Source organism: Macadamia integrifolia, chromosome 1 (assembly GCF_013358625.1).
Source record: "Macadamia integrifolia cultivar HAES 741 chromosome 1, SCU_Mint_v3, whole genome shotgun sequence".
Classification (NCBI taxonomy): Eukaryota; Viridiplantae; Streptophyta; class Magnoliopsida; order Proteales; family Proteaceae; genus Macadamia; species Macadamia integrifolia.
The window spans coordinates 31201-51685 of record NC_056557.1 but is presented as its reverse complement, the minus strand read 5'-3'; the positions used below and the strand labels follow the sequence as shown (position 1 = coordinate 51685).

The 20485-nt window shown below is 41.3% G+C and overlaps 1 protein-coding gene across 5 annotated transcripts in view; it reads left to right on the top strand.

Moving 5' to 3' along the window:
- The window catches only part of LOC122077530 (DExH-box ATP-dependent RNA helicase DExH14), a 139045-nt gene that overhangs the window by 110585 nt on the left and 7975 nt on the right, over positions 1 to 20485 (top strand). For all 5 annotated transcript variants that reach the window (XM_042643497.1, XM_042643505.1, XM_042643512.1 and 2 more), the window contains 7 exons: positions 39 to 182; positions 3471 to 3538; positions 3664 to 3829; positions 3951 to 4013; positions 10758 to 10853; positions 11164 to 11331; positions 12357 to 12527. In XM_042643497.1, coding sequence (XP_042499431.1) covers positions 39 to 182; positions 3471 to 3538; positions 3664 to 3829; positions 3951 to 4013; positions 10758 to 10853; positions 11164 to 11331; positions 12357 to 12527 — 876 coding nt within the window. The remainder of the gene's footprint in view (positions 1 to 38; positions 183 to 3470; positions 3539 to 3663; positions 3830 to 3950; positions 4014 to 10757; positions 10854 to 11163; positions 11332 to 12356; positions 12528 to 20485) is intronic.

Genomic DNA, 20485 nt, shown 5'->3' with positions numbered 1-20485 from the left:
GAAAATTTGGAATCATTTTATTCTTTTGCTTTTTGCAGTTTCTTTATGAACCATTCCCAGTTGAGAGTAGTTTGAGGGAGCACTTGCACGATCACATTAATGCAGAGATTGTTTCAGGGACAATTTGCCATAAAGAGGATGCCGTGCACTATCTTACATGGACTTACTTGTTTCGCCGATTGGTATATATATATTTTTTTGATTAGCTTTATGTCATACAAATCTTTATCAAATAATGTCTGCTCCTTGATCTTCTATTCTGACTGAGATTGGGTCAATAGTTCCATCTGATAGTTATTTCTGTTGAAACTTGAATTTTCAATGTTTATCCTTCCTAAAATACAAAGTGGTCACTCGTTTCTGATCCTTGTCAACAATCGATGCAGAAGTATGTTACTGTTTCCATGTTGAGCATTTTATTAGTTTGGGAGACTGGAATTTTCTGAGACTCCTTGTCCTTGGTCTTGATTGAAGTTCCATATTATTTCTTATTTATATGTGTATGCTGGGGTAGTTCTGTATTTTTTCTAAGATATGATATGTAACACATTGTGCTGTTCTCATGTTCTCATTTTCTTTTTGTAATTGTCACTGTATATTTGTATTTTGATCTGTTAATCCAAGATGGTTCATTTGTCCCAGAAACTCAATATTTCGTATACAAATTCATTTATGTCATACTTATTAACTATTGGTGTGTTTTTGAAACTCAATAAGAGCTTTCTGCAGTCTTTATAGCAAGGTTCTAAATTTCGTGTTTGTTGGGATTTCAACCCACCGAAACTGAAAAATTCCGCTGAAATTTGGTTTATTTTGGTGAAAATGTGAAAACCTGGAATTTTGCCATGAGATTTTAGGGATTGCCTATTTAAATATGCGTTAAGATATGAGTCATGGTTGGGGTTTGCCCCAACGTGATATAGTTGGGTTGTTTCCTTATTTCCTAGTTAAGCCAGATTTCTATTTCCTAATTGGAGTAGAACTTCTATTTTCTTCTCTCTTGCTGTATAAAGTATAGTTACCTTATTTGATTTTAACTCTTTGGTTTATATATAATAACGGTAAGAGGGGGGAGGAGACTGGAAGATACATGATTATGCTATTCTTGGCAGTCTCACCCTCTTCTCTCTTCCTCTCTTCTCTCCTCTCTCAAGTTACTTGTTGCAGATCTTGGGTTAATAACATGGTATCAGAATTCAGAGGGAGTGGATCGGGGTGGATATGACGTTTCAGGAAAAGACCATTTATGATTCTCTGGGCAAGCTTGCTTTCTGTGCCACCCTAAACCAGATATGGATCTTAGGAAATGAACCTCCAACTCTAGGCCGCTTGGGAAGATTTGGAACTCCATCTTCTTTGATGTTAAATCCAAGATTTCAAATGTTTGCTCCCCATGTAACCCTCCCCAACATAGTTGTCATGGCGTCGCCTAGGCATCTCCAAGGCGGCGATTTGGCGTCCTGGCGGAAAAAGAAGTTCATGGCAGTGCTACGATTTACGTGACTCACAAATGGCGGTCGCCATTGGCTGATAGGCGTCGCCATGGACGCCAGGTCACGCTTGATTCACTAGGCGGTCGATTTTTTGTAAAATACAGGGTGATTTTGATAGGGCTATGTTGATTTTTGATGATTTGATGTTGCCTAATGTTGGTTTTATATGTTATAGGGTATATATTGTAGGCTTGTAGCATGCTAAATAACTTTAGAAAATAGGGAAAATAAAAAATGACACATGGATTTGACCGCCATGGAAACGCCATAACGGGCGATTCATTGCTAAATCGATTAGCCACCCCTCCACCGCCTTGGATCAATTTGACGCCGTGACAACTATGCTCCCCAAGAGATTGTCACATTGTTGCTTCCTGGGAGCTTCAAAGCTCTGTCATCAGGACCATAACTCCTCTTTTAGCTCTTTGAGGGTTGATTTTTCTATATCCCCCCCCCCTTTTCTAGGGGTTGTAATCCTTTTCTTCTTCTTGGTTAATCAATTTTTTATTCACCCAAAAAAAACATGGTGTCAGAGCTGTAACCAGTTGCTGTGTTTGAAACTCATTCTAAGTTCTCTTGCTATTGGTGAAACCCTAGTTCATAGAAGAAGAAGAACTAGGGTTTCGTATACGGAAGACTTAGTATGGTGAATCATACCTTATCCTCGAGTTTTCTATTGCTACTGTTGAATGACAACTGATTTCCCCAGTTGCTGTTTTGAGACTTATTCTAAGTTCCCTTGCTACTGCTGAAACCCTAGTTCATAGAAGAAGAAGAAGAACTAGGGTTTCGTATACGGAAGACATAGTATGATGAATCATACCTTATCGTTGAGTTTGCTACTGCCACTGTTGAATGACAACTGATTTGCTGCTGATTTGAATCGAACTAACATCAAAGTTCTCTGTGTCGAACCTGGTACCTACTGGTATCGATTTCTGGAAACTCGATTGTTTAGGGTTTTGTTGCTTTAGAATTGGTGCCATGGTTTGGATGCTTCGTTGTCGGATGGTATTTCGTCGAATTGCTACTGTGGATTGTGCTATCGCTATTGAGTTGATTGCTGATGTTGAAACAGATAAATATCATTATCTTTTTCTCTATTTGAAGGTGTTTTAGGTAGAATACAAAGATTGAAAGAGAACAAGGTAACAAGAGGATATAAAAGAGTACAGTTGAAGGAGAAGAGGAATAAGAGAGGAGAGGATGGTAGAATGTTGTTGGTAGAGAAAAGATTCTCTTCCACACTTATATTACTTCACTAATAAGATGTGTTGAATTAAATACACCTCCCTAGGGAGATAAATTGTAAAAAAGATAGGACAACTAGCCAATAAACTAGTTCCTAAAAGTACCCTTATTACATAAATTCTAACACTCCCCCTAAAGCTGGAGAATAAATGACATACATTCCCAGCTTGCATAATTTGGTACTGAACTAGTGTGAGATGAGCATGGTTCCTAATGGCCGTTTACCTGGTTATTTCTCCTTTCAGGATCCCTTTCCCTTCCCTAGGAGGGAGGGTCTGCCTCTGTTTACAAGTAGATCGTCACTGAAGTGGGAAAGCATGAATGTGCAAGTGGGGGATGCTACCATGTTATTATAGAAGCCTTCTTGACAAACAAATTAATTTAATGTATCTAATAATTTTAGTTCATCTGGTTGACTTGAAGGCAGACTATTTACGTGCTAATTATGGAAAATCAGATAACAATAATGAGAAAGGTGTGAAGGAAAGAAAAAGGCTCAACTAGGAGATTTCAACGAATATCTGTTTTTGACATTATGATTGGTCAAATTTATGGCTGTAACTTTCCTTGTTTGCAGTGTGAGGATGAAACCTACATTTTCAAGAAACCTACTTAATAGAAAGGGCACTATTTTGTCATTATTGGATTCCATGATTGCTAGCTATCAATTTTTTGCAGTGACTGTCTGTATACATGAATGATTACCAAAGCATTTTCATTTCACAGGTTGTTAACCCAGCCTACTATGGATTAGAGGATACAGAAACCAGAACTTTGAATTCATACTTGTCAAGGTACAAAATGTGATATCCTGATTGATAGGACTTCTCTATGAGGATGGTGTTCTCTTCTTGGGGAGAGTAACTTTCTCTTTTTGTATGGTGAGAGTAAGTTTCTTTGTATCTATTCCTTTTTGAAGCTTGGTGCAAAACACCTTTGAGGATCTGGAGGATAGTGGATGCATCAAGATAGATGAAGACAGTGTGGATCCGCTAATGTTGGGGTCAATAGCATCTCAGTATTACCTTAGCTACCTGACTGTATCAATGTTTGGCTCAAACATAGGCGCAGATACATCACTTGAAGTAAGCATCATGGTTCCATTATAGATGTTCAATATCTCCAGATTTTGCTGAATTATTTTGATGTAGCTTCTGAACTTCATAAATGTTCCTAAATTTCTTCTTCTCGTAAAAATTTACTTAGGTTTTCCTGCTTATACTCTCTGGTGCTTCTGAGTACAATGAACTTCCTGTCCGGCATAATGAGGTACTTTTCATCAACTATCTGCAATTTTTCTCTCCCCTCCCCCTCCTCACCCCCTCTCCCCCCCCCAAAAGATAAAAGGGAGAATTTTTTCTGTCCCGGAGTGTAGGGGCTGCGCCCAGACAGAGGCGAGTGAAATGACCGCCCCACCCCTCATGAAAAATGGAAATGCCCACCCTGTTGATGTTTCTGGGTGCGCTCCCATTTGCCTCTGTGCTGGTGCAGCCCCTACACTCCCTTACAGTAAACATTATCCCAAAAGAATAGTATGCAACTGTACATGCATGTATAATTTTAAGCATCTGATGTAGCATCATTAGAAGTTGATTATAATGAGAACATATATCAGAGAAACTGATATGTGAACTTGTGGGTTACAAAGATAGCTGCCATGTCCCGTGAGTTATGTAAAGAGAAAAGAGAAAGAGAGAAAGGAAAGAGACGGGGGTGCAACTTGGGAGTCACAGTTGATTGGGACTACCTAGTTCATTCATTATATAGACCAACCATTACAAGTAAACTACTAGGAATAGGAAACTCTAAAGGGAAACAAAACTAACTTGTTGTTAACAACAAAAACTAGGATAGAATGCTTGAATGATCAATGAGGCCACACAAAAGAGGAGAAAGAAGATTACAAGTATGGCCCCCTCCAACTGACTCATTAATTAGTGTCGGTTGAGGGGGAAAAGGTAGGAATGCCCTCTGTGGCACCCTTAAGTACATATTCCAACCCCCTCAATTGGAGCTTAGATGTCACACATGCCCAACTTGACTGAACAAGGATGAAGCAATTTGCCTCCTAATCCATTAGTGAACACATCAGCTAACTGATCACCAGATTTCACAAAAGGAACACAAATTAATCCTGCATCTTTTTTTTTTGGATGGGTAATAAATGCATTAAAAGAAGAAAAGGGTAGGGAGATTACAACCCTAAGGGAACATATAAACCCTCAAAAGGGTAATCAAAGCCCACATAGGCTAACAAAGAGGCTTCAGAAATCCAAAGCCCACATGGGCTAAAAGACGAGTCAATAAACCCACACAACTCAGAACTTCACAGCCCATAAGGGCAAATAAATGGCCAAGAAACCCATTACAAAGAAGAAAGTGCAACCCTGTCAATTCAAAATAGGGTTCCACCGAACCTTGAACAATTTTTTTCAACACTTTCACTTCCATCCGCCAAGACAAGAATTAGATCACCGCCAGCAAGAAGCCAGCCACGGTGGAGGGGCTCCGGCCTTGCAGAGGGCAACGATGAATCGATTGTCGGCCAAGCATAGCTGGTAGCCTTGTTGCTGCTGCCCATACTGGTGGCTGGCCAAGCGAGGCTATTGATGAGGCGATTGTCAACCCAGAAGCGTCGGTGGTGAAAACGATTAGATCTGGGAGGGGCATGGAAACCCGACGAGACCAACGAGGCCCGAGCAGCCACTCCTGGTTTCACCCGATCTAAGCAGCAGCTTGGCTGGAGGCAATAGAGCACCCAAACAGCAGTGCCCCGCACACCAGATTAGAGCAACGTCTCGCACCTGAAAGTGAGTAGTAGCTTGAGCGACGGCTCTAAGCCGAACCAAAAGCCCGAACATCAACATCTCTTATGCTTGGTGCGATCATTCCTCTTACTTATCTTTGATAAAGTGTTTGTCAATCTCCACATGTTTGGTATGATCATGCTATACTGGGTTGTGGGCAATGTTGATAGCAGCCTTATTATCACAGTAAAGCATAATGAGGAGATGGACAGGAACACCAATATTGTCCAAAAATGTGTGGAACCACAACTCACAAATCGCTTGTGTTGTGGCACTAAACTATGCTTAAACACTGGATCTAGCCACCAATTCTATTTCTTGTTGTGCCAAGTGACAAGGTTTCCACCCATGAAGGTACAATACCCTGAGATGGATTTTCTGTCTGGTAATCCAGCACAATCAACATCTTTATAGGCTTCAATTCTGAGGTGATCATGAGGGGATAAGAGGATCCCTTTTCCTGGAGCTGACTTCAAGTATCACTATGGGAGGAATAAGGGTCATGCATAAATTGACTCACAAAACTCACGACAGCAATATCAAGCTGCGTATGGGAGAGATAGATCAGTTTGGCTACCAACCATTGCTAGTGTGCTTTGTCAACAGGTTCACCCTTCTTTTCCCTGAGCCGGGTATTGGCTTCCTTAGGAGTATTAAAAGGATGACAACCTAATTAACTAGTCTTACACAACAGATCTAGGGAGTACTTGCTTTAGGAGAGAAAAATGCCTTTCGAAGACCGAACAACTTCAATCCCAAGAAAGTACTTTAGTTTTCCAAGATCTTTTATTTCAAACTCTCGACCAATAAAAGGCCTTGAGGCGAAAAATCTCAACACTATCATTTTCCTATCACCATGATGTCATACACATAGACAATGAGCATAGTAATTTTATCACCAGACCTTTTTATGAATAATGTGTGGTCAGCATTACTCTTCTTATACCACACAAAGGTCATTGCCTTTTGAAATCTCTCAAACTATGCTATAGGTGACTGTTTTAACCCATAAAGAGCACGCTTCAACCTACAGAACTTGGCTTGAGTTCCGCCACTAGAGAATCCTAGTGGAATATCCATATAAACTTCTTCATCGAGCTCTCCATGGATGAAAGCATTCTTCACATCAAGTTGTTGGAGATCCCATCCCACATTTACAGCACACGTGAGTAATCCTGGTTGTCAATCCCGTATGTCTGAGTGAATTCTTTAGCCACAAGCCTTGCTTTGTACCCGTCCACTGACCATCAATTCTTTGTTTAACCACACACCCACTTACAACTAACTGGTCTTTTCCCTGGAGGAAGAGCCACAAGTTCCCATGTAACCTTTTTTTTTCAGGGTCCATCAATTTCTTCCACCATTGCTGCCTTCCATTTTCCATATGCAAAAGCTTCCTGCCAATTCTGGGGAACACGAACAAAAGAAAGAGAAGACACAAAAGCACGAGAGCAAGGAGAAGGAATCATAAGAGACAACATGGGATGTGGGATGTTGAATACAAGTCCTAGTGCCTTTCCTAAGAGCAATAGGTTGGTTAGAAGAAGAAATTATATTTGTTGAAGTGTTAGGCTTAGTAGGCTCTAGATACAAGGCTCATGAGGGGATGTCCAAAGGTGTTGTAGTGGTGGTGGTGGTCTGAAGTTGCTTATTTCTGGTGTAGCCCCTACGATAAACCTGAAGAGTTGAATCATCCATCTGTTTATGAAATTCACCAATGATTCTCTGAATTGGAGTCATCTCCCCTTGAGTTGGAACAATAGTCTTTGTCTCACTTTCTTTCTGAAAATGAGGACTTTTAGAGGAGGATGGTGGAATACTTTCAGAGGATGGTGGATACATTGGTGGAGCAAGTAGAGTCAGTCACAACTTCACTATCAATACCAGACTCCCTTGAAGAGGTGGCAAGGAGTAGTAGCCAACGGATTCATGAAACACAACATCAATGGTTAAGTACGTCGAGTAGGAGGATGGTCACATTTGTATCCTTTCTGTGTAGGGGAGTAGCCCAGAAAGATACATTTGATGTTGCGGAGTTCTAGTTTCCCTAAAGAGTGATGATCCCTAGCATAACATGCACACCCAAAAGTCCTTAGAGGAACCAGGAAGGATAGTCCTCTTAAGAACAACAATAGGAGTCTGTGAATCTAGAACACGATTAGGCATGTGATTGATCAAGTAAGCTGCAGTTGAGGATATCATCACTCCAGTACTGAGATGGAACCTTTCTAGCAAACATCATGGCTCGAGCAATCTCCAGCAAATTCTTGTTCTTGCGTTCAGCTACCCCATTTTGAGCTGGGGTACCAACACAGCTTGTCTGATGAAGTATCCTATAATTAGCAAGGTACTGTTGGAATGGCCCTCCATGTACTCTATGCCATTGTCACCATGGAGAATCTTCAGTGGCATATCATCTTATGGAACCGTTGGAAACAATAGAATACCTCACTTTTGTGTTGCATCATATACACCCAAGTAGTTCAAGAGTGGTAATCAATGGAAGTCACAAACCACCTTTGACCAGAAATAGATGTTCGGCGAGACAGACCCCACACATTAGAATGAACCAAATGGAAAATTGAAGAACTTATTTTATTTAAAGGAACTTGAACGAGTCTATTTTGCCAGAGTACAAGCTTCACAAAAAAAATTATCCCTAGTACATTGCTTAACTAATTACAGAAATAAAAAAAGATAAAGTCCCAAGTGGAGGGTGTCCTAAACGACAATGTCATTGATGTAGATTAGATGAAACAGAGTGAAGTTGATGAAGTGTAGGAGGTATTGCAACTGTAGGACGACAACCATCGTCAAAAAAATATAGACCACCCTGCACCTTACCACATCCAATCGTCTTCCTCATTACTAGATCCTGAAAAAGGCAGTGGGAAGGGAAAAAGGTACTTTGCAATTTAAGAACCTAGTAAGACTACTAATGGATAACAGATTAGTAGTAAATTTATGTAAAACTGAAGATAAAGTAATAATGGTAGAACATTGAATAAAACCCTTTCCAAAGACAGAGGATAGGGTGCCATTTACTACCCGAACTTTATCTCTGCTTGAAGTAGGAGAATAATGATGAAACAAGCTAGAAGAACTAGTCATATGATCAGTGGCACCAGAGTCAATGATCCAAGGACTGGAGACTACCGGTGCATAATGACCACCAAACAAAATACCTGAATGAGCAAAGTTGGAACTTGAAGGAGTGGCTAAAAATTGGCAGGAGTTGATGAAGTAGAAGACTTTTGCATACACCTAAAAGCCTGGAGTTCCTCCTGGGAGAGGCCTATATCAGATGTAGGTGGGGTGTCAACAGTCTCAGCCTAATTGGCTTTGGTTTTGGATTGACCATGAGCATGCTTTGCCTCAAAATCAGTTGGTTTACCATGGAGTTTCCAACATGTGGTTTTGGTGTGGTATGGCTTGTTGCAGTGTTCACATTTAAAAACTTCCTTGGTGGTATCTGTAGTGCAAGCTACCCCATCTGAAGTATTAGTAGAAACAGTCTGTACGATTGATGTTTTAGTAGTAGGAGGACGGAGTATAGTAGTACAATGGCACTCCTAATGAACCAAGGCAAAAAACTGTTCAAGAGTGGGGAAGGGAGATATGCTAAGGAACTGGACATGAATCTGATCATACTCAACATTCAAACCAGCCAATAAATCTTACACCCTCATCTTTTCCACATGCTTGCAATAGGCAGCAATATCTAAAGCACTGGTGGGTTGATAATCTACAAAGTGATCAAGCTCATTCTACAAACTTCTAAGTTCAACATTATATTTAGACACACTGAGTTTCTGTTATATAGTTGTATGAACTTTCTTACGAAGGGCATACACCTATGCATCATTCCCTAATTGTCCATAGGTTTCCTTGTCAATAGATCAGATCTGAGAAGCAGTATTCCAACAACAAAAAACCTCTACTAATGGACTGATGCATAGAGTTGAGCAAAAAAGACATTACTAGAGAGTCATTGGTGATCCATCAATCTTGAGGGGAAACCCTCTTTAGAGGGTTTTTTAGATGTGCCAGTGATGTGTCTAGTAAGCAATCTACCAGCAATTGTAAGGTAGGTAGAGAGGAGGTAAGTAGTTCCCTCCAATTTCACAGAGCTAGCACTAAAGGTTGCAGTAGTCACATCATATATGATGTTATAGGAGAAATCCAAAATCCTCCAGCCATCAAAAAGTGCTCAAACTTGGATCGAGTTGCTCTGTGTGGGTATGGAAACACTCCTCCAAATATAATCTACTTTTGATAAGGGACTGGACCAATTAGGGTTTTGGGAGAAAACCCTAAATTTGGAGAAGAAGAGAGATCACACACAAAACCTTGGCAGATAGGGCCATAGGTAGGGTTAATCTCCTCTCTAAGGATGAGGAGGTTCTCCTCAAAAAATTAATTGAATCCGAGAGGGGAATCCCAAAAATCGATGGAGTCAGGGTTTTGGAGAAAAACCTTGATCCTTGGAAAATCGCAGATGGGTATGGGCTTCAATCTTGCAAGCAGTGATGAGTCCTTCCAATAGATCTTCAAGAGGTTGAGATTTGATGTTAAAAGTAGAAAGAATTGAACCCCAAGGAGGGAAGAATAAAAAATCGCAGAGATGGGAAGAAACCCTAATTGATTATTGCAGGTTTTATGGTTTATATCATTGAGGTAATGTGTAGGGCATCAACTAGATTCGTATGAATCACCTCAGTGCTGCCCTTTGTGGAATTAGGGAGAGAAAGGAAGAGAAGAAGGTGGAGGGTGAGGGAAGATGGAGGCTTGCGATAAAGGCGGAAGAGAAATCCTTGCTGGCAAGCGTACGGGTTGTCCAGCTGGGCCCGTAATTAGGACCAGGCTTGGCTTGTAATTTTAGAATAAATTCCTGGCCATGGTAGGATAGGGCCAAAGCCGGCTTTATCCTTTAAGTCTCTGATATGCTGAGCTTCTCAGCCTGATCCTTCAAATTTCTTCCTCACTTCAATTGGGATGAGGAAGTGTTCAACATTTGTTGAGAATATTACTACGCAGTATCATTTATGTTTGCAATAATTGAAGTGCTTTAAGAGTTCTGTTTTTACAGTTAGTCTTATCTATATTACTGTCATTTTTCACTATCAAATCTTGAAATTCCCCAAACAAGATAACTATTGCTTATTTCTTCCTACTCTTTTTTAAGATTTTATGTCGTCTGTCTTAGGAAAACTATAATGAAGCATTATCAGAGAAAGTTCGATATCTGGTGGATAAGAATCGCCTAGACGATCCACATGTCAAAGCAAATCTTCTTTTTCAGGTCAGCATTATTATTTATCATATTTTTGAAGAAAAAAAATTATGTTTTAAACAGGCTACAAATGAGAGGCTTTATTAGAAAGGGATAGAATTGATGGGAGACTACCAGAAGCCATGCCCCAAACCACCTTGCCAAGAGAAGAAGGCACAGGGAACACCCCACCCCATCCCACCCCCGAAGAAAAAAAAATGAGAAAACAATAAAGCTTTACCTCCATCTTGACTACGTACTAGTCCTATCTGGGATTTTTTATTTTTATTTTTTTGTAAATATTTGTCATGTTATTTATTAGTGACTTTGGGCTTTTCAGGCACATTTCTCACAGTTAGAATTGCCGATCAGTGACTATGTTACTGACTTAAAGTCAGTGTTGGATCAAAGCATACGTATCATTCAAGCTATGATTGATATTTGTGCCAACAGTGGATGGCTTGCAAGCGCATTAACTTGTATGCATCTTTTGCAGATGGTCATGCAGGTATATATTCTTTTTTTTTTCTTGGGGAGGGGGGGAGGTAACATTTTATTGTTGATAAAGGAAAACAAATATACAAATTCGAAGCAGTGAAAAGGAAAAATGAATTCTCAAATAGTGCATTGACAGTACATAAGAAGACTCACATAGATAGTCTACACCTCACAGTGGAACACTCCACCCAGTACCTCTTTATTTATAATAAGAGAGGGAACATTCTAGAATAGATACAAGGTCAAAAATACCCTCTATGACAAAAATACCCTTGAACCCAAATTACAACACAATTTGATTTCCCTCAACTATTTCTGCATAACACATTGACACTATAGTTTAACTTAAATTGTTGTAAGTTTTGGCATCGATAGTATATACTTGAGTTATTTCCCTTTCTAAGCTTTCCAAGTGTTTCTCTTGTTAAGCCCAATTGAAAATGAAGAGAAATACTTGATTGTGTTGTGTGGCCTGGTGGTAATGAATGCAAGGAATGATTACCCTACAAACCACTACACACATCCTACATGTACATCTTTCTTTGGCTTGATAAACAGTAGTTGCACCATTTGTCCTCATGACTTGGGATTGGACTACTCCGATCCAGCCAAAACACGGCCAGATATTAGCTATCGGGTGGATTGGAGATGGAGAATCTGGATTGAGTAGGCTGATCGATTGGAGATGGAGAATCTGGATTGAGTAGGCTGATCGAGCCAATCAATTCCCTATACTAAAACCTTGTCTGAAATACTAAAACTTTATGGTAGCAAAATAAATTCTTTATAGGTAAATGGTCAGACATCATATACTTTTTTATATTTGGTGTGGAAGCATAATTTACTTAGACATCCAAATTTAATAATTCACTGCCCCATATAAGCAAAACAAGTATGTCCCCTTACCCATCAAAAGAAAAATACTACCCACAATGGAAAAAATGCTTCTCTTTGTGGTTCAAGAATGAATCTCTTTTGACACATTTTTATTTTCATGTATAATCCCTTATATTCTTGTTCTATATTGTTGTTTAGGGTTTATGGTTTGATCATGATTCTTCTCTATGGATGTTGCCATGCATGAATGCTGGTCTGGCAAGTACCCTTTCAAAAGAAGGTATTTCAGATGTGCAGCAACTATTAGATCTTCCTGAGAAAGCTTTGCAGATGCTAGTTGGAAATTTCCCTGCTTCACAGTTATATCAGGTAAGGCCTGACTGAAATTTTAAGTGGTGTTTGACTTAATGCATATGATATTTTTCTGTAATTTACATTTCCACGTTTGCATAGCAGAAAGTTCATTTCTTTAAAATTACTTCTTCAGGCACATGTAACTCACACATGGTTAGAACCTTGGTAAAACTGCTAGTCAGACAATTTTCTTGTGCTATGTACGTTTTCAAGGATCTTTCTTTTGTTGTCACACATGCACGATGAGTCGATGACCGACAGATGGACATAGATTTTAATGTGTGCATGAATTCGTACATATTTCAATATTTTAAGTTAGATCATATGACATTTTTCTCCTTAATTGTAGGCCTATGTGGAGATGGAAGTATGTTGGCTTTTCCTGAGTTAATTTGACAGATAATGTCCACATCCTAAAGCTTGGTTGCAAATTAATGATGATTGAAACACATCAAAGTTGACCTCGTAGGATCACCTCAATTGGGTCTTCCAACTTCTAAGAACGAACTTAAACCCCTTGGATTAGTGTTTGCATTTCCTATGGAAGTCCAGTTTTCTCTTTTGGCAGGTGCATCTTACAGCATATTTGATGTAGGGGGTTCCTAGGTGACTAGGTTTCCTACAAGATTAGCTAACTAGGTAGGGTAAACTTCAAGGGACTTGGGTTAGGCAAGATAAGGGAAACTTAGCAAACAAGATTGACATGCATAATAAAGTGAGACTAATGAGCAATGTAACATAGAGCAATAATAGTTTAAGAAGAAAAAAACACATGAACTCACTCAAGCGTCAAGGGGGAATATGGGGTAGAGAACATAGCAGCAAGCAAAGTTAGGTTCTAACACTAGTCTATTAAACACCCAAGATAGATAAGAATCCCATGTTATATGTTCCAAAACCAGTCATGCTTGTAATAAGAAAATCAGCAACTTCTAAGGTAAAAAACAGTAGGTAAGTAAAGGTCAAACAATGGGCTAAAGGGGGGGTTTAATGGAAGAGGATGAAACAAATAACAAGATAACAATGGGGGGGTGGGAAGGTTCACCTGCTGTCCAAGTCAGAGGAGTAAAGAAGAACTCAAGGTCCTCCAAGTTAAGAGGTGCAGTCTACCTGATTTGGCAAGGGAAAACAGTCCAGATTGGTGGTGTCGTATTCAGCAGCAGCCCGATTACTGAAGGGGAGATCAGCAGCAGCCCAATTATTGACGAAGAGAACAGCAGCAGCCCAGTTATTGAAGAGGAGGTCTGCAGCAGCCCAGGTGGGGATCTATCCAAGGAGCATGACCTTCAGTTGTTGCAAATAGTGACTGCAATAGTGCAGCGGAAGCAGCAGAGAAAAGAATGGAAGAGAGAGGGAGGCGAGACAAGAGAGAACAGAAAGAGAGAAGGAGATCGAGAAAGGGGGGGAAATAGTTAGAGGCGAGAGAGAGGAATCGTGAGAGAGGGGCAAAAGCTTCTTTGTGCTTTTCATTCAAATTCATTAACTAAAAACAATGGCCAATGGCCTTACGCTTAAATAGAATAAAACTTCCCCCAAAAAAAAAAAAAAAAAAAAAAAAAAAAAGATATTTAGAAATTCAATTGCTTGAAATAAAAAAAAAAACTACCTGATAGACTAATAGAAAGAAGTACTAGTTTCCAAATTATGTAAAACAATCAAATAACATTAGAATTAAAGCAAAGTACTATAATCAAATAAGATTTGGTAGGGTCCACAAGATCTGTTGAATGGGAGGACAAGGGGGGTCGAACCCATCGCTCGAAGGCTGGTTCGAGCCCTCTCTTTCCTTCTTCTTTCTTCTTTTTCTCTTCCTTCTTCTTTCTTGTTTCTTTTAATCCTCCAACCACAAAGATGGATCTGGTTGGGTCTTTTTCTTCTTTTGACTGTACACCTTGATGCCCCCATCAACTCTTTCCGACTTTAAAGAATTCACCTCCGGTGAATTACGGCTCTGGTAGTACTCAAGTAGGCTCGGGTTGAGTCGTTGGATTTCTTGCAATGTGATCCAGGTGTTGTCAATCTCCACTTGCCCACGCCACTTGACCAAGAACTCTCTAGAATCTCTTCTGTGTGGACACAATTTTCTCATCAAGGATTTCCTCAACTTCTTCAGTCCTTCTCATGACCTTAGGCACAGGTGATAATGAGGTGGGGGGAAGTGGTTGGTTTGGTTCAGTTGTCTCATCAACGGCAAAGGGGAAGTCCTCAAAGTCATCAGGATAGAAAGGGTTAATGGTAGATGTACCATGGTATAGGAAAAGGTCTTTAACATTGAAAATATTACTGATCTCCATGCTCGCTGGCAGGTCAAGAACATACGCATTGGCACCTATCTTCTTGAGTACTTTGAACGGACCTGTGCTAGAGCATGCAGCTTACTCGCTTTTCCCCTAACAAAGCGTTGCGGTTTAAATCTAACCATCACCATATCGCCTCTTGAAACTCTTGTAACCTTCTATGCACATCTGCCTTTGACTTATTTGCTTGTTGCTCAGTGCTATCTGTCTTCTTATACCTGCATGCAAATCATGTATCGGCTGAGCAAAAGACTTGGCTGACGGGGCTGTCCTAGAACTGGACACAGCTAGGACAAGGCCTATGGGTGCCCAGGGCTGATATCCTGAATAAATCTCAAAGGGGGACAAACTAGTGGTACGGTTTTTAGAACTATTATATGTAAACTCGGCTTGGCTAAGGACTCGATCCCAACTGGTAAGGTGTTCTCCTATGAGGAAATGCAATAAGTTTCCTAAACTCCTATTGACAACCTCAGTATGGCCATCAGTCTGAGGGTGGAAAGCTGAAGAGAAGCGGAGCTTAGTGCCCATCATCCGCCATAGGGTCCTCCAAAAATGACTGGTGAACTTAACATCCCTATCGGACACTATGGTGAGGGGTAACCTATGGTAATTGACAACCTCGTTAAAGAAAAGTTTGGCTACTATGGACGCATAAGAGGTTTTAAAGCATGGGATGAAATGGGCCATCTTCGAGAAGCGATCTATAACCACATAAATAGAATCATGGCCTCGAAGTTTTTGGTAAACCAAGTACGAAGTCCATGCTAAGGTCCTGCCAAGGGGAATGGGGAACGGGTAGGGGAGTGTATAAACCCATGTTCTGTTTTTGTTGTTTGGCAATCTGGCATGTCTTACACTGACTCACAACTCTAGCAACATCCCTCTTCAGTCCTGGCCAAAAGAATCGGTCCTCAACGAGGGTGATTGTCTTATCTGACCAAAATGGCCAGTGACTCCCCCAGCATGCAATTCCCAGATCAAGAAATCTCGGAGTGAAGTCCTGGGAATGCACAACTTGCTTTCTTTAAAAAGGAAACCCTCTCGGAGTAGGTAGTCTGAGCAACTGACAAGGTGAACGGCTCACTAAAATTAGGACAGGTGAGGTACTGGTCCTTAACCCGCTCGAATTCTATAACCTCTACACTCATGGTCTGGAGTAACACACTAGCCCGACTCCTAGCATTTGTGCATCTGAGGAACATGTTCACCCGGCTTAGCGCATCTGCAACGGTATTTTCTACACCAGGTCTATGCTTGAGTACAAAGGTGTACTCTTGGAGAAACTCGACCCACTTAGCATGTCTCTAGTTTAGTTTCTTTTGGGCACTCAGGTATCTCAGAGCCTGGTGATCAGAGAATAGCACGAATTCTTGCGGTAGAAGGTAATGTCGCCAATAGTGCAATGATTGGACAGCCACATAGAATTCTTTGTCGTATGTGGAATATCGCTGCCTTGCTTCATTAAGTTTCTCACTAAAGTAGGCAGTAGGGTGTCCTTCTTGCCCTAGGACACCACCTATTCTAATACCAGATGCATCACAGTTTACTTCGAAGACCTTAGAGAAATCTAAGAGGTGCAGGACTGGGGCCTCGGTCATAAGCTTTTTATTCTCATTAAAGGCCTTCGTAGCATTCTTAGTCCATTGAAACTCCTTTTCTATGTAATCCGTGATAGGAGACATAATGGAACTAAACCGATAAATGAACCTCCTGTAGAAGGTGGCTAAGCCATGAAAACTTCGCACTTCATAGACATTAGTTGGCTCAAGCCACTCTACAATCGCTCTCACTTTCTCAGGGTCAGCAGACACTCCTCTGGCTGAAACAACAAACCCTAAGAAGATGACTTGATCACCCATAAAGGTGCACTTCTTGAGGTTGACATAGAGTTTCTCTTATAAGAGCACATGAAAAACCTGCTGTAAGTGATCCAAGTGGGAAGACGAGGTTTTACTATAAATGAAGATATCATCAAAGTAAACCACTAGGAACTTGCCAATGAATGGTTGAAGCACTGGATTCATTATCCTCATGAAGGTGCTAGGTGCATTTGACAAGCCAAAAGGCATGACTAACCACTCAAAAATGCCATCCTTCGTCTTGAAGGCTGTCTTCCAGTTATCTCTAGGCCTAACCCGAATTTGGTGGTACCCGCTCTTGAGATCAATCTTCGAGAAGATCGATGAGTTGGCCATCATATCCAACATGTCATCAAGCCTAGGGATAGGGAACCTATACTTGATAGTGATCTTACTGATGGCCCTACTATCAATACACATACGCCAGGTGCCATCTTTCTTTGGCGTGAGCAATGCAGGTACTGCACATGGGCTAAGGCTCTCCCTAATGAACCCTTTTTGTAACAATTCATCCACTTACCGCTTTAGTTCAGCATGTTCTTTGGGATTCATTCGGTAATGGGGTAAGTTCAGGAGAGAGGACCCTGGAACTAAGTCAATAACGTGTTGGATGGCACGCATAGGTGGTAACTCATCGGGTAGTTCCTCAGGGAATAACCTCTCAAATTTCTTCGATAAGGGTTGTACTTCTCTAGGAGCCTCAGTGAATAAGCGTGACCTATCGGTATTACTCTGTATGGCAACTAGAGCATAAATCACCCTTGACTCTTGACACTCTCCTTCAAATTGTTGAGTGTTTTGGTGGGGGTGTGTTTGGATGTATTCCCCTTGTGTTCTGGAACCCGTACTTCCTTAGGGGCACTGGGGGTCAGCCTAATTTTCTTCCCTTTGAACTCAAGGATAGGTGTTAGACTTCCCATAATTTGTGACATCTCGGTCGTATAACCAAGGTCTACACCACACTTGATCCTCATAACACCACACTCGATCCTCATATCCTGTAAAGTGTAGGGGAACTAGACACCTCAGATTAACGGGGATGGTGGACTGATCTACCCAGGCAACCTTGTAAGGCTTGGGGTGGGGTTCAGGTTTGAGGCCTATTCGAGCAACAACGCTCTTGGCGACCACATTCATGCAACTCCCGCTGTCTATGGCGACGTGCCAATTCTTGCCCTGATGACAAGTGTAAGTGATGAAAATGTTAGTTCGCCGCCAATCATCGCTACTCCTAGGTTGTGAGACCATGCATCGTACAATACTGAGCTTGAGGTCATCGGCCTCCTTGGCGTTCTTATTAGATATGGTCTCATCTGACCTATGGTCCTCATACTCATGGTCTTGAAGATCCTCTTGGTCACCTTCTTCAGGAGTCTGCTCTCCCACATATTCCTATTGGGACACTCTCTGGAGAAGTGACCAAACCCGCGACACTTGAAGCACTGTTGCTGCCCACTACTCTCTGGTGCTTCTCCAGAAATTCCTTTATCCCTGTTGTTAAATTGACGCTGTGGTGGAGCAGGGGGTTTTGGGAATTCAGTTGAGCCTTGGGGTGGTTTTCTGAATTAGGACTCCCCCAGCTTGGAAGCTCTTCCTCTGACAATAAGTTCTCATGGAGGATTCCACCTCAAGGGCTATCCTGAAGGCCTGTGGAACGTCTCACACTAGGTGGGGTGCCATACGAGACTGAATTTTGGAGTTAAGCTCAGTAAGGAATCTGGATAGTGTCTGCTCAACATCCTCTCGCATACGGCTTCTAATTTTCAATTCATTGAACTTGCTCATGTATTCGGTCACAGTCAACTTTCCTTGCTTCAAGGTATTCATTTCAACAACTGGAGCCTATAAGTGATAGGCAGAAATTCCCTCTTGAGCCTCTCTTGCATTTCTACCCAAGTGGTGATTGGCTCAAGTCTTAGGTGGTCCTCTTGGTACTCTAGGTCTGTCCAGTAGTCTTGGGCAGCTCCGACAAGCTTGAACTTAGCAAATCGGTAGTGGACTTCCTCTTGCATATAATAAAAATTGAAGTACCTATCCATCTGCTTAATCCAATCCAGAAGGATCCTAACATCAATCTGGCCATCATAGGTAGGGGCATCTACCTTAATCATCCGTTTGACATCAAAGCCCTTATTATGATGCTCATAACCCTCATCATCTCCATATTGGGTATGGTGTCTTAGCGGTGGTCCTCGACCCCTACCCCGACCTCTGTCACACTCTAGGCCTTGAAAGTTATCCCCTATCTGGTCATAACCATCAGTGTGATTATTCTCGTTCACTTCCTCAAGGTTAAGGTCTCTGTCCCTAGGTTCAGTGCCAGTTGTGTTACGGCCTTGCTGTCCATCAGGGTTTTGGGCACTTGTCTCGAGGGCAGCCAACTTATCGGTAAGGGTTTGGAGATGGGCAGCCTGTGCCTCCTGTACAACTTGGTTAGCTTGGAGGGTAGCTTGGATGGCTTTCATGAATTCATCCAACTGCTCAGGTTGGGTGGAGGTGTTAGGAGGGTCAAACATATTCTGGTATGCTCTACCACTACAAGTGGACATAAGGAGATGGACAACTAAGGTACGGTTGCCACCAAAGACTCACGGTCTACTCAGAATCTCCAATTGAGACATGTAGTTAGCCCTCTCAATCTTGAGGTCAGAAATCTCCCTCTCAAGTATATGCTTTTGGAGGGAATAGCGTCCAATGCTATTTGGTCCCGCCAATCTGAGGAAGAAAAGGGTGTCCTCTAACCTATGGTAACGCTCTCTTAACTCAGACTCGACTATGGACTGATTGTGACGCAGACTAGACCTCAAAAGGTAAGACATGTAAACAATGAGCAGCAGTACCTAATTACCATAAACCTAGACAAAACCATGCTCTGATACCAAGATGATGTAGGGGGTTCCTAGGTGACTAGGTTTCCTACAAGATTAGCTAACTAGGTAGGGTAAACTTCAAGGGACTTGGGTTAGGCAGGATAAGGGAAACTCAGCAAACAAGATTGACATGCATAATAAAGTGAAACTAATGAGCAATGTAACATAGAGCAATAATAGTTTAAGAAGAAAAAAACACATGATCTCACTCAAGCATCAAGGGGGAATATGGGGTAGGGAACATAGCAGTAAGCAAAGTTAGGTTCTAACACTAGTCTATTAAGCACCCAAGATAGATAAGAATCCTATGTTATATGTTCCAAAACCAGTCATGCTTGTAATAAGAAAATCAGTAACTTCTAAGGTAAAAAACAGTAGGTAAATAAAGGTCAAACAATGGGCTAAAGGGAGGGGGTTTAATGGAAGAGGATGAAAAAAATAACAAGGTAACAATGGGGGGGATGGGAAGGTTCAGTTCACTACTTACTTGCTATCCAAGTCAGAGGAGTAAAGAAGAACTAAAGGTCCTCCAAGTTAAGAGGTGCAATCTACCTGATTTGGCAAGGGAAAACTGTCCAGATTGGTGGTGTCGTATTCAGCAGCAGCCCGATTATTGAAGAGGAGATCAGCAGCAGCCCAGTTATTGAAGAGGAGGTCTGCAGTAGCCCAGGTGGGGATCCATCCAAGGAGCATTACCTTCAGTTGTTGCAAACAGTGACTGCAATAGTGCAGCGGCAGAGAAAAGAATGGAAGAGAGAGGGAAGCGAGACAAAAGAGAACCGAAAGAGAGAAGGAGATCGAGAAAGGTGGGGGAAATAGTTAGAGGCGAGAGAGAGAGGAATCATGAGAGAGGGGCGACAACTTCTTTGTGCTTTTCATTCAAATTCATTAACTAAAAACAATGGCCAATGGCCTTACACTTAAATAGAATAAAACTTCCAAAA